Source organism: Psittacula echo, assembly GCF_963264785.1.
Source record: "Psittacula echo genome assembly, chromosome: 10".
Lineage (NCBI taxonomy): Eukaryota > Metazoa > Chordata > Aves > Psittaciformes > Psittacidae > Psittacula > Psittacula echo.
Window position 1 is genome coordinate 9970786 of NC_137741.1, and position 12929 is coordinate 9983714.

Consider the following 12929-nt stretch of genomic DNA (forward strand, 5'->3'; position numbering starts at 1 on the left):
CAGCCCCATACATACAAACTGATGTACCTAAGCATTCACATGCCATACCCAAAGACATCCTTTGGGTCCCATCTCCCTAAGTGACCACTGTCTGCCACGAGTGGCAGCTCCTTGCTTTATGCAAATTGCATCTGTGCTACTTACCAGAGGAGGAGGGTAGGAAGGATGGAAAAATTGGAGAACTAAGATATTATCACAGAAAAAGCTGCAGAGTTTGCCAAAAGATGTAGCTTTACTGCACAGCTAATTAGCTCCCCCAGGAACGGTTCTGACGGGAGGAACTGGAAGAGAAATATTCACTGATCTTAGGGCTTGCTGCAGCAGAGATCTGATCTGCACATTTTGAAAACCCCATAGGAATTACCTGGTCCCACTCCTTGTGAAAGTGCTTGACAGGCTCTTGGCTGAAGGACCTGCATCAACACCTTCATTCCATGTTGCCCGCAACATGAAGATGCTTACAGCAGCTCTTCTGCTTTAACGCTGTTACGCTTAAAAAGTTGATAGAACAGTAAAGCTCACTTACACCTGCCAGTCAGCTGTATTTTGAACAAAACATAGTTACTGATGCTATGCACACTCACACTTCCATTAGTCATACCATTACACAAGACTCTCTTCAATACAGGCAATGTGCACTGGGACAAAATTACATTTCTGGAGGCTCCTTCCACTAGCACACAGCACCCCCAGCAGCGGCACATCTAGGGTAGACTGCAAGGCAATTCCTCATGTTTCCCTGAGCACCTTGTAGAGGGAGTGCTGCCTTTCACAAAGCAACATTACAGCAGCAGCTCTTTATCTTACATTCACAAAGCACCACCAGTCGTTTTTGCTGGCCATGTTTTTATTTGTTCTTCGTTTTAAACAGGGGAGCCAATGATACATCCAGTATTTCAAAAAAATCAGAAGGTAAACCAAATTTTCAGAAGACTGAGATGCTACATGCTATATTTAACCTAATTTTAGTCATGCTTGCTTTTGAGGGGGGTTGGGAGTGGGACAGGAATCATTCAGTAAAAACATACAGTAAAAACAAAATGCCTCACCATATAGAACTTTAACCTACAGTAATGTTGTACCTTAATTATTTCCATGCACACAACTAACATTACAAAATCTTAAAAAATGAACACAATTAAGACTTCTAGGAGCATTTGATAATAAAGCAATTCCTAATTTCTTTTGTCGAGATCAAGCACCTCCAATTACAAATTCCTATACACAGTGAGTGCTTTCATTGAAATGAAAACTAAGAAATTAAAATAAAAAGAATGTATTTGATAGCCTCAGAATAAGCCGATGTTAATATATATCCAGCTATGTAGGCAATAAAACCATAGTGCTAAACAAATTTTTATCTGAAAAGTAACTCAAAAATTAAGTTGACTTTCTATAATTACAGAAATATACTTATTTGCTAAAATAAATAAAAGTGCTGCATATTAACACTTCACTATAAAGAATGCATACCAGAACATTTATAAATATTGAATGATTTTCAATAAGAATAGCTACTACAATAATGCCGGCTAAATAGAAGTGCATAATGAGAAGCACTATGGGTGGTTAATGTTTTGCCACATACTGCTGTTACCTTGAGGTAGATAACACATGCGTACCAAATTCTGCATTCGTTTCAGTTGCTGCTGGTATCATGTGTCTAAGAAATGTGTACAGTATGAAAAACTCTAAAATACGCATGAATGAAAAAATGTTTTGGGAAAAATAGATATTCTCATGCAGTTATGTACAGTCTCACTGTGTAAATTTCAAGGCAAGGTTCTTTTTCTGCAAAACATGGACACCGTTTTACTGAGAGAATGTTTTTTTTTTTACTTGGTTTAGTGCACTTTTTTTTGTTACCTCCTGCATTTTGCATTATTTTGCTCTATTCTTTAATTTTGTGTGCAAACGACATGCCAGTTTAAAAACAAACCTAACTTATGTATAGAAAGTAATTCTGGATTGTAAAAACAATGGTAAACAGAAAACTAATGAAATCCATACCAAAATTACACCGTCTGATTCAAGTAAAAAAATTACTTACACTAGTAATAAAAAAAGACAAACATATCTCATGAATATAAAAGAAATGTCTGCTGAGTGTTTTAATTTAGATGTTTCAGAATGCTGCTGTACGTTTTGTGGGGAATCTGGGGAGACGACTTCATAGCAGAAGGCGTTAATGTGGCCTGTATTGATTTCAGCGGCGAACCAACGGGGCTGTGAAACTGAGGAATACCTATAGCCTCAAGCTGCTTGTTGAAGAGGAGCTCTCCACTGTTACTGAGAAAGCTCTCTTCTCTTTCCTTCTCCCCAAGCTTCCCCTCTTCTACTGGCTCAGGTTCTAGCATTTCAGCATCTTCTTTCTTACTAAAAAATTTGTCCAAATAACTGGTGTAAGTATTTTCTTTTTCAGCTTGTTCATCTTTCCTTACTTCGCAACAAAACTGGTCTATGAGGAAGCACTCCTCCCCACTACTTACAAACTGACTGTCCCAAGAGGTTTGGTACAGAGCTTCTAACTGTGCCAAATTAGCCATTCCTTTCTCCTGCTTCTCTCTGCTTACTGACTTTGATATTAATCCTTTCAACTCTATTTGAGACACTGAGCTATTCAAGTCATTTAATTTATCAACATCAGTAGATTCATGTTGTAAACTAAGCTGAATGGTTTCTGCTATAAAGGAATCAAAGTCAAATCCTTGATTCTTCTCCCTTTCTTTTTCAACAAGTTGCTGTGATGCTTCCTCAAGCGCTATCTGAGCTTTCACCAACCCATTCTTTTCACATTTAGACTTGCCTTTCTTATCAGACTTTTCTTTGCTCTGTTCCTTCCAGTTTGAAAGATCTATAATAAGCTTGGGCTCATAGTAATGGTTAACTTCACTGTCTCGCCAAACTAAATTATCTAGGTATGAAGATGACCTCATTTTGTAATTACAAGTGTGACTACATTCTAGATCACAATACTTGTTTTCATGGTGATCTGAATACTGCCAGCAAGGCTCAGTAGAGAAGTGGGTGTCAAAGGCAGGATCCTCCAGATACTTTTCACGATCTCCATCCAAGTACTTGCGAGGATCTACTTGCACTTCTTCCTCGTCAGTAACATCAGAGAGAGCCCTTGGATCACGCTGAACTTCATCAGCTTCATAGTTATTATGAATAGGCCAGTCATGGTCTGAAAACTGACTTTCATGGTATCTGTAAAACAATTTCCTAAGTGTTAGCAGCTACAAAACAGTCTTCTCACTCCCAAGACAGAGACAGTTAAGTTTAGAAATTCTCTTACAAAATAATGACAATTTAACACAGATAAATTTTTTTCCTCAATCCACTGGGTACCTCCTCCAGGCTTTTAAATTAATCTGGCATAAAGCAATCCTCATACACACATTTGACAGATTTAAATCCAGAACTATGTATGACAGCTCAACTTCATTTACAGAGCTCTTCCTTAAAGTGCGTTAAATTGACTTTCCATGACTATTGTCAATCTATTTACTATAACATGCACTAAGCATTGGACAAGACATTCATACTTAAAATTTTTTTAGAGAAATATTTTTTTTGAAAAAAGTAATGGGGAGATTAGCTTTAGATTCTAGACTGCCGAGTGCATCTCAGGAATGCATCAGCATTGCCAAGTCACTCTCATGAATTATAAACCCAATGACAAGGCACTGCCTATAAGGGAAAAGTTTATTCTCAGGTCAACTTGACATGAAACAAGCAGAAAAGGAAGTTACGCCTATGAAGCAGTATTATTTCGAGCACGTAACCATTCAGTAAGTGATAAATTTACCTTTCCCAATTATAAACATGGCTGTGACTTTCATCCATCAGCAGAATATCATCAACTTCATCTTCAATGTGAAAAGGATGACTTGAAATAGGCTCATCCGTTGGAAAGGAATAAATGCTCATATAAGGATGGGACAAAGCTTCTTCTGCTGTCAATCGATCCATGGGACTAAATGTCAAAATTTGCTCCAGAAAGTCCAGTGCTGCAGCAAAAAAGTTATAGTAAATAGGAGAGAAATGACATTTCAGACATCTAGAACTTAAGGTGCAGAACTTTGCTCTACAGTTATGCATTTCCTTGAAAATAGCCACCTGTGAAGTATCAGCTCTTGACAGTTTACTGCCAAATACGCATTCTGTAGCCACAGGAAAGCTAGAAGAGTAGAGGTCAAACCTACGATCAACAACAATTTAACTTAAAGCAGGAAAATATACTAACAGACAGAATGCTTCAAGCTGAATCAGTATCCACCCACAGCTATCAGGAAACACTGCTCCCAGTTAGCTTGGAGGACACTTCTGAAAACATCTGAAAGACAGTTGTTTTATACTGACTCCATTCCAGTGCTCCCTTATATTTAGGAGGCCAGTGTCTCAAAATAGAGCAATTCCAGTGCAAACAGGTCCAGTAGAGATTCACAATTCCACTCCAAAGATGACCAAGTAGCTATCATGCAAGCAGATAATCCTGCTTCAGAGAATGTATAGATTCTTCCAACTGACACTTGCTTTTAACAATCACACACATTCACTATTTTATGGTTTTGAAATACAGGAAGTATTTTTTTTAATTACTTACCTTCAGGGCTGATGCCTGGAAGCAACTGAGTTAAAGGTTTATGTGGCTCAGTCATATCGTTTCTAATGTAAACTGGAATTACATTGAGAAGCTCCTGACGGTCCTCCTCATGTACGACAGGAATTGATTCTAGAATCAACTGCATCTGTTCAAGTTCATGCGCACCTAAGCACCCAGAGAAAACACAAGCTGCCATTTCAACTTCAAACACTCCTGATCCCTGTATATGAAAAGCATGTCAAAATTTTGTGCTCCGAGTAGCTATTTTCAGCAGACTATTATCTCCCACAACAGAGGAAAAGCTTGAGTTCTAAATTTGAATGATAAATCTGAAGAGCTCTCAAAAATGCGGTAGCATACAAAGAATTACAGCACTGCTACACACAGATAAAATGACCCAACCTTAAGCTTTTGCAAGAATGTTTTCAACATGAAGTACTCTACAGCAACAACCTATCTTTTTGTTATATACTATACTACTGTAATCCTCCTCTTTGAACTGATCCACCTAATTAATTCAATATTTGACCTCACTTTGAATTTTATGTCCCTTATTAATAAAACCAGCGGTTTAGCTCAACAAGAGATCTTACAGGACACAGCCACTTGTATTCATATACTGTGTTAGGATTGAAATTATAGCACACTTTTAGCACTACTGAAACTTCCTTGGGTAAGAACTGTAAGGAAACTGCAAGAACCACACAGCAGGTCAGTTCTGAATGGACAGCATCTACATGCTGTACCAATGTAGCCGGAAAAACCAGAAATACAGCTTGTCTACCTCAGTTTATTGTTCAGCTCCAAGAAGCACATAGCACCCTAGAAAGTCAACTAGCAGATTAAGCTATGTAGAATTATTTGATGCCAGTGTTTCTCTCCTTCACCAAGCAGCTCTGGGATATCAGTTATACTGATGCATGTGACATTAAACACAAAAATAACTGGAGATTGTACCACCTCAAAATCTATGCACTATCAGTTCACTTCAGCAGTCTGCACTGGACATCCTACCAACACATCTGCCAGATGACTTAAAGAAAAGCCAAGACAAAGCCACTGCAGAAAATATGACCCCAAATGAATTTTGGTTACTAATACCAAGTTGAAAACCCCCAGAATTCTAGCTCACTGCACAGCTATTGGACCAATAAAAACTTTTGGCAAATACCAACACTACTAAAAACCAAAAGCCAAAATGCTAGCAGTTGCAATCAATCTATGCTGAGCGCTGAAATCTGCAGACTTTCTCTGTTTCACTATTTTCTAGCAGAACTGCTTGATGCAATGGAAACGTAATAAATCTCTTATCAGTTGAGCAATTAATACACTGTGAACTTTACTGCAACAGTTAGTAACTCAAAGTTAGCAACTCACTGCAAGTCAAGAAAAGCCTCTTTGCATATTAGTTACTGATTTCTATCAGCGATTACATGATTAATGATTAATCATTATGATTAATTTTAATTAATTAAAATAATGATTCCAAGGTGACAGAACTTCATTAATAGTACTTAACAAGAAAAGCTCTCAATTTCATTACCTTGACATACAAAGGTAAGAATTAATGCAGAGATGTGGTTTTAGTCCACATGTATCTTAAGGAATGCGAACTTCGAAATGCAAGCTCAGTTCTTAGAGGATTTTTCTGTATTACTCCAGTAATTTAGATCAAGAGAAGCAAATCCAAGAGCGAGCTTGAATACGGCAGCCACTGTTGAGGCTCCAGGGTGCACAGAAAGTAAGCATGTCGGGGGTTTACTCTAGACTAGCACATCTGCTCCCATGGACTGAATGCCTAACAGCAGGTGGAGCCTATGGGGTGATCTCCTACAATGCAAACGACAGTTTGATTTTATCTAAAAAGAGGTTATACATTTCCCTGGTATGCCACACTAAATTTTAAATCTTAAGGCTCCTTCCTAGACCACTGAAACAAAGGTCAGGCCAAAAGAATCTGCTGATGACAAAAAAAATTGGGAATGGGAAAAAAGGGTCACTCTTCTGTAATTTAACATATAAGAAAGTGAGATGTGATTAGGTTGACTGTACTTAAAAAAAAATCTTCATATAATGCTTGGGGGATTCATAATCCTCAGATAGTTCCTGGCTAAACCAGTTCACTAAACCACATGTATTTAGAACACTTCATAGGTACACAATAAATTTTAGCTTAACCTAACTACAGACAGCTTTCCATACAGGAATACTACATCAAATTGTGATATATATATATACACACTGGTTTGAGTAACAAAAATTGAAACATGTTTTGCTTTACAAATACATTGATTCTAGTTTGCTTATATAAATGCATGATAATATAGTATATCCTGATAGTCAGTGACTAGTGATATTACCCATGAGAAACCACCTTTCTGGAGGAAGACAATCAGGCAGTACCGCTCCTTGTAGCAATACACAAACATATTTTTATTCTACCCACCTGCAAAGAGGGTTTTCCCAGTCAGCATTTCAGCAAAGATGCAACCTGCAGCCCACATGTCAATGGCTTTAGTGTAGTTGTTAGGAGAAAGCAAAAGACGGGGCGATCTGTACCATTTAGTAACCAATCCTTCAGAAAGATGGCCCTAAATTGATTGAAAAATGAAAACAGGTTACTTAGATTTTTAAGAGGTATGGGGTTTTTAATTACTTGTTCTTATTTTTTAATGCACTACTACAAGATGTTTTGGTCTCAAATGTAGTACCATGTGCCCCCTGCTGTGCCTTTCTGCCTTTTAAAATATAACAGCTGTATCTTTACAAGTGCACAGCAACAATGCTGAAATATCACACTATTTATTACGAGGTACTGCAAATGAGGTACTGCAGCAAAACTTTCTTATTCCCAGATGCCAAATAAACACAGAGATTATAACAAACTCTCCTGTGAAACATCTAAACCAGGAAGACAGTAACTCTAAATCAATGCCAGGAAGTAGCCCCACTTGCACACTATGAATGCATCACATATAAACTTGCCTACGGCTTCTGGTAGTTGTGCCTCTAAATATTGCCCTTAATCTTCGGTCCTGTATTCATTGCTAAAAATCTGCTTTTCTGAACACAGATAGTAAAAAAAGAAGTTTTATCTTATGCTTGCAGTAGTCCTGTCTGAGACAAAATATGTCATCATCAGAAAGAGATCCACTTTACTCTATTCGCAAGCATTCCAGTTCTACTGTATGATTCCTAACATGATATCCCATCGGCTAACGAGACCTTCCACAGACTATCTACCTCTGTGAAAGGGAGAAAAAACACTACTCTAAGAAGGCACAATTGTGAGTACATCACTTGAATATTCCCACTCTTCACATACCTTGTGGGAATAATGAGGATCCATGATTCGTGCAAGACCGAAGTCACCAATCTTCAGCACCAAGTCTTCAGTATTAATGAAAAGATTAGCTGGTTTGAGATCTCTATGGAGAACATTTGCAGAGTGAATATACTTGAGCCCACGTAGCAGCTGGTACATGAAAAGTCTGGCATGATCTTCCAGTAAAGGGCCTTGCTCTAGCAGATTAGCCAGATCTGTCTCCATGTATTCCTGAACAATGTAAACACAGTTCAATTCTGTAAGGGAGCCCACATCATCTGTTAACTGGCTTCCACTAGGACCAAGGATTTCAAATACTTTGACAATGTTATCGTGGTCAAGTCTTCTAATAATTTTGATCTCACGTAGAGCATGTTTAACACTCTGGGGATCTGTAAGGACAATTTTCTTGACAGCCACTCTTTTGTCACAGTCATTATCGACAGCAGAAAATACTAAGCCATTTCCACCACAGCCTAGTGGTTTTAAGTCCATATACCGAGAGCCCAGATCAAATCCATGAATGTTCATGAGACTTTCAAATTTTTCTGCCATGTTTAAATTCTTTACGTTTCTCTTTTCTCAAACTACTAAGCTTCTGTAAACACGCGGAGACACTTCCACTGGTATCTGAAGGAAAGGTCTTATGGAAAGGGAGAAGAAACACTTGGCTTTGACTGAAAGATGGTTTCTTGACACTCTCATTTCATTATGAGCCAGCCAGGCCTGTTGTGTCCCCTTGAATTTAGAGCCCGTAAGCTCTAGAACTCAAACCGAGCATAAGATAGAAAGATTGCAGCATTCATAGTTCAAGAAAGGTGCAGCATTTCTGCAGACATTAAAGAAAATACTCACAAGAAACTCAAACGGAATGAAATGACATACTATGCACTCAGCTCTACTGGGCTAAACTGGTTAACATTTAACAAAAATGTGAATAAATATGCACATAATAGGCTTCTATTAACATCCTCCTCCTCACAGTGCAGATACATTCAGTGTTGGACTGGTCCTGAGCAGCGTCATTCTATGGTGCTGGTAAGCACTACTTTTTCTCTTCTTCCTCTTTTTTCTCTCCTTTGTTTACAGTCTCGTTTAAATGGGAAACTGGCAGCTCTTGATTTACAAAAGATGCCTTCTGTTAATGATCAGGTGGCTCCAGCTCACCACAATCACAATCAAAGCTACCATCCATTTTACTCCGTGACAACCTGAAAACCAGAGAAAAATACATCAGTATTGCAGCACATACACAAGTCTTCCTCTTCCCCCAACTACTTAAGTCTCCCTAAATATACAACTTCAGTGCTTAGCTACAAAATAAGTAATGATCATAAAAGCTGAGCTAATCAGAAACAGCATAGGCTTTTCATACTCCTGGAGGAAAACCAATGATAATCACCAACCATCATTTATAAACAAGTATTGTGAAAGTTTTAGATATAACCTACTGAGAATATAAGGCACACAATAAAAAAATCTTACTGAATCTTAATAAAGAAGGGAATATCACAGAAAACTTGGTAATTCTCCAATACAGCTGTTAAGACAAGTCAGAAACACATCCTGCACCTTAGTCACTAAATTCTGGAATAATTCTTTCCACTAAACTTTTACTTAAAGCCAAAATCTGACTATTTCATCATAATAAGAGATTACTGGGTACCATTCACACAAAAAGGGTAATAGTTTGTGCACTTCTAGTATTTATTGACTTTCCGGAATACACAGCACACATACAATGCCACTTATAAAGCTTAAATCCTTGTGGTTTTGGACAAAGTTTACTAACAAATCAAATCATAATTTAGCCCCTCTAAATTAATTGCTACAGAAATCACAGGGTAATTCCTACATATTAGACAAATATTACCTTATCAATTACTTCACACTTACGCAACCTAGATTACAAAGAGAAACAGCAAGTACATTTTACACAGTGATACATTCTATAACCATTTCTCCATACATATGGGCATTTTCAGAAATAATTTATTTTTGAATAGTCTAATGAATGCAACTACTACTTATGAAAACAAAAGTGGTAATTTCCTTGGTAAATGTCCCTATTTGCTGCAGCAGAATGCAGTCATAAAGACCACAGGCTGCATTTTGTGCACAACATCCTCATTTCTTTTAAAAGCTCAAAGACACCACAAAGAGAAGATTCAAAGGCGTATCTTACACACTGTGGCAAGATTTGGGCAATTCCATTATAAGTCACTTGCATGTTCTTCCCCCACAACTATAGGTCACATTAAACCACTAAATGTCTTCTGTTCAACCTTACATTAACCCATTTCAGCTCTTCATCCGGCCCTCCAAACTATCCCAATACTTTAGAATTAATTGTACAAATGTTCTCCCTTAAAACTGTGCTGGCACTTCAGTGGGACAACCGGGACCAAGCAAAACAAGTCTCCCCACTCCTAACCGGGCAGCAAGAGCAGCTGACAAATTATTAACATGTTGGAAATAATGGCCTCAATTCACTGAAGTAATCAGAATTGCATGAAGGAAAAAAAAAGGCAGGCACACTGGCAAACAGAAACAAGACTCTTTCACCATGTTTAAACATTACCATTCCTTAGGCTCAAGCCTGACTGCCACCAAGACACACAGCCCCGGTGCCCCAGCTCATTCCCTCCCTCCTGCTCCACACCACCACCTGCCTGCAGGTGTTTGTACAGCCACATAGCAAACACAGCAAAGAAGGAGAAAACACATGCTATAATCTGCTGGGGGTTGGGTTTTTTTCAGTAAAGATTACCAAATAGAGGATTTCTAAATTGAAAAGCATTCAGCTGCGTTCCACTGTTGTGGCACCGTACCCTGCCAGAAGGGTGATCTTCAAAGCTTTCTTTACTCAGCACGTTTAACTATTGCCTTGAGATTCCTTTCCTCGCATGCTGCCAAAAGCCCTAATTTTAGACAGTGTTTTACAAGAGTTATTATAACCTTCATACAAACATAATGAGGTAACACTATTACTTTCCCCCAAACTACCTTGAATTTGTATCAGTACTAAGAAACCAGTGTAGGGACCCTTCTTACAATATACGCGCATCTTCTTAAAGAAAAACGATGAAATTTATCCTAAGGTTAATGAGGTGACTACCCAACTCTTTGTTCACAATTATAAAACCCAGAAGTCTAGCCTCTTAATTTTTCATTTTATTTCTTTAAACCTAAAAATACTTTCTCTTTCACATACACCACTTTCAGGCTCACTCATTCTGAGCTGCTGCCTGTAAAAGAGTTTACATCAACCTAGCCCGTTTCCCTTTCATTGTCAACCCCCTGCAAAAAACTGTTATGGAAATTCACTTTTGTAGCTCACACTAACACTTTAAACTCATGTTAACATGAATTGCATTAATGCAATTAATGATATATTATAGAGTATATAATTATATAATATTTATATAATATTGGCATAATAGATAATAATATAGTATCATGTTAACAGAGGTCCAAGGCCTCTGTTCAAATACCCTGCAATAAGCTGTGGTTTATATCCTGGGGACCGTCTAAACCCAATTGTATTCTTCCCCATAATTAGGCTTATTGTTTCACATTGCTGATGTCTCCAATATGCAGCTATACCAAAGAGGTCTGCACCAGCTAGGTCACACATCTGAAACCTCTCTTTTAGCTAGTTCCATAAAACAGGACAGGAACAGATTCAGAAAGATGCCTATGAGCAGCAAGGAGTAAGATTTGCTGATCGCTTCACTGTAACTCAGATTTTATCCCTTACTGTTACGACTAAACAAAGGCAGCAGCAAAAGCACAACACAAAAGCAGTAATGACATTACTGCTTTCAAGGAGAAAGGGAATTATGGCCCACTTGCTTACTGAAGCAGGAGTCCTAAAATTTTCATTCTGTATCTCAGAAATGATGCATTTTTAATCAGTTTACACTATATCCTTCCACGAGACAACCATTAATCCAGAAGGCACGTAATGATTTTCAGAATCAGTGATTTAGCTAAGAAAACAAATATTGACAACACAAGCAACCCATCACAGCCTTCAATTTGACCTGATACTGCTACAAACTTCCTTGATCCTGCTACAAAACTTCCTACGCAACTTAGGAGCAAATTACTTATCCCAAAGCCACAGAAAGCAGGGCCCAGCTATCATTCATAAAAGGATCTAGTCCTAGGAAGCTGACCAGGAGGCAGCCTGTCTAGCAACCAGAGTGCATCACATGAATACAATGAGAACAACTCGAGACTGTCCTAGCAAAAATGCCCCACTACTAAAGCATATTAAGATTCAGTAATTGAGAGTGTTTTGTTTACTGCCACTGAAAATTCTACTTTGGAAATGTAATAGATGACAGTGCTGTAGCAGGTTCATATATCCTTGTCTACACAATAAAATCCTGCTTCTAAGCTAATGACACAACTACACCCATCTTCTCTTTCACATTAAAGACACACTTCTTCCACTTCACCAGTTGCATCTCTCACTTAGCACAGCCCTCTGCTCACATGCTATAGCCCCTTCACTGCCATCACCCGTGACCTGGCCCCCCCGCCAGGACTACAGCTCCCGGAGCATCGCCTGTGCCAGGGGCCAGGGAAGCTGCTGAACTAGTTTCCCCATCATCAGTTAATAGCAAACAGACATTTAAGACAGTCCTGGAGACCAGAAGCAGACAGGAGGGAGGGAAAATAAAAAGTTAACTCCAAACTTTCTTTCTTTCTTTCTTTCATTCTAAGATAATAGCTACTTCAAGGGTAATCAACTAGAAGAAACCAAGGCTTTCCTCAAGCCAAAAGTGAGCTCAAAATATCAAATTCTTCTTTGCATTTTACAGAGATTTTCAACTTTGGAAAATAATGAGGTAGGTTTTTAAAAATACTAATATTTACAAAGAGTGACACCAACACCTATTCAGTTTATACACTTTCAGTTTCAATGAAAGTCATAACCATCAGACCAACTGTCTGTCTTGAAAACACGTTAAAACAAACATGATA

The 12929-nt window shown here is 38.2% G+C and overlaps 1 protein-coding gene across 1 annotated transcript; it reads right to left on the reverse strand.

Moving 5' to 3' along the window:
* Positions 1-849: 849 nt before the first annotated feature.
* Positions 850-8489, reverse strand: MAPK6 (mitogen-activated protein kinase 6; the record flags this gene model as incomplete). The annotated part of the gene is made up of 5 exons (XM_080625977.1): positions 850-3210; positions 3812-4013; positions 4610-4774; positions 7056-7200; positions 7935-8489. 5 exons carry the CDS (start codon positions 8487-8489, stop codon positions 2112-2114), a joined length of 2166 nt encoding a protein of 721 aa, XP_080482103.1. The 3' UTR covers positions 850-2111.
* Between the last annotated feature and the right edge of the window lie 4440 nt (positions 8490-12929).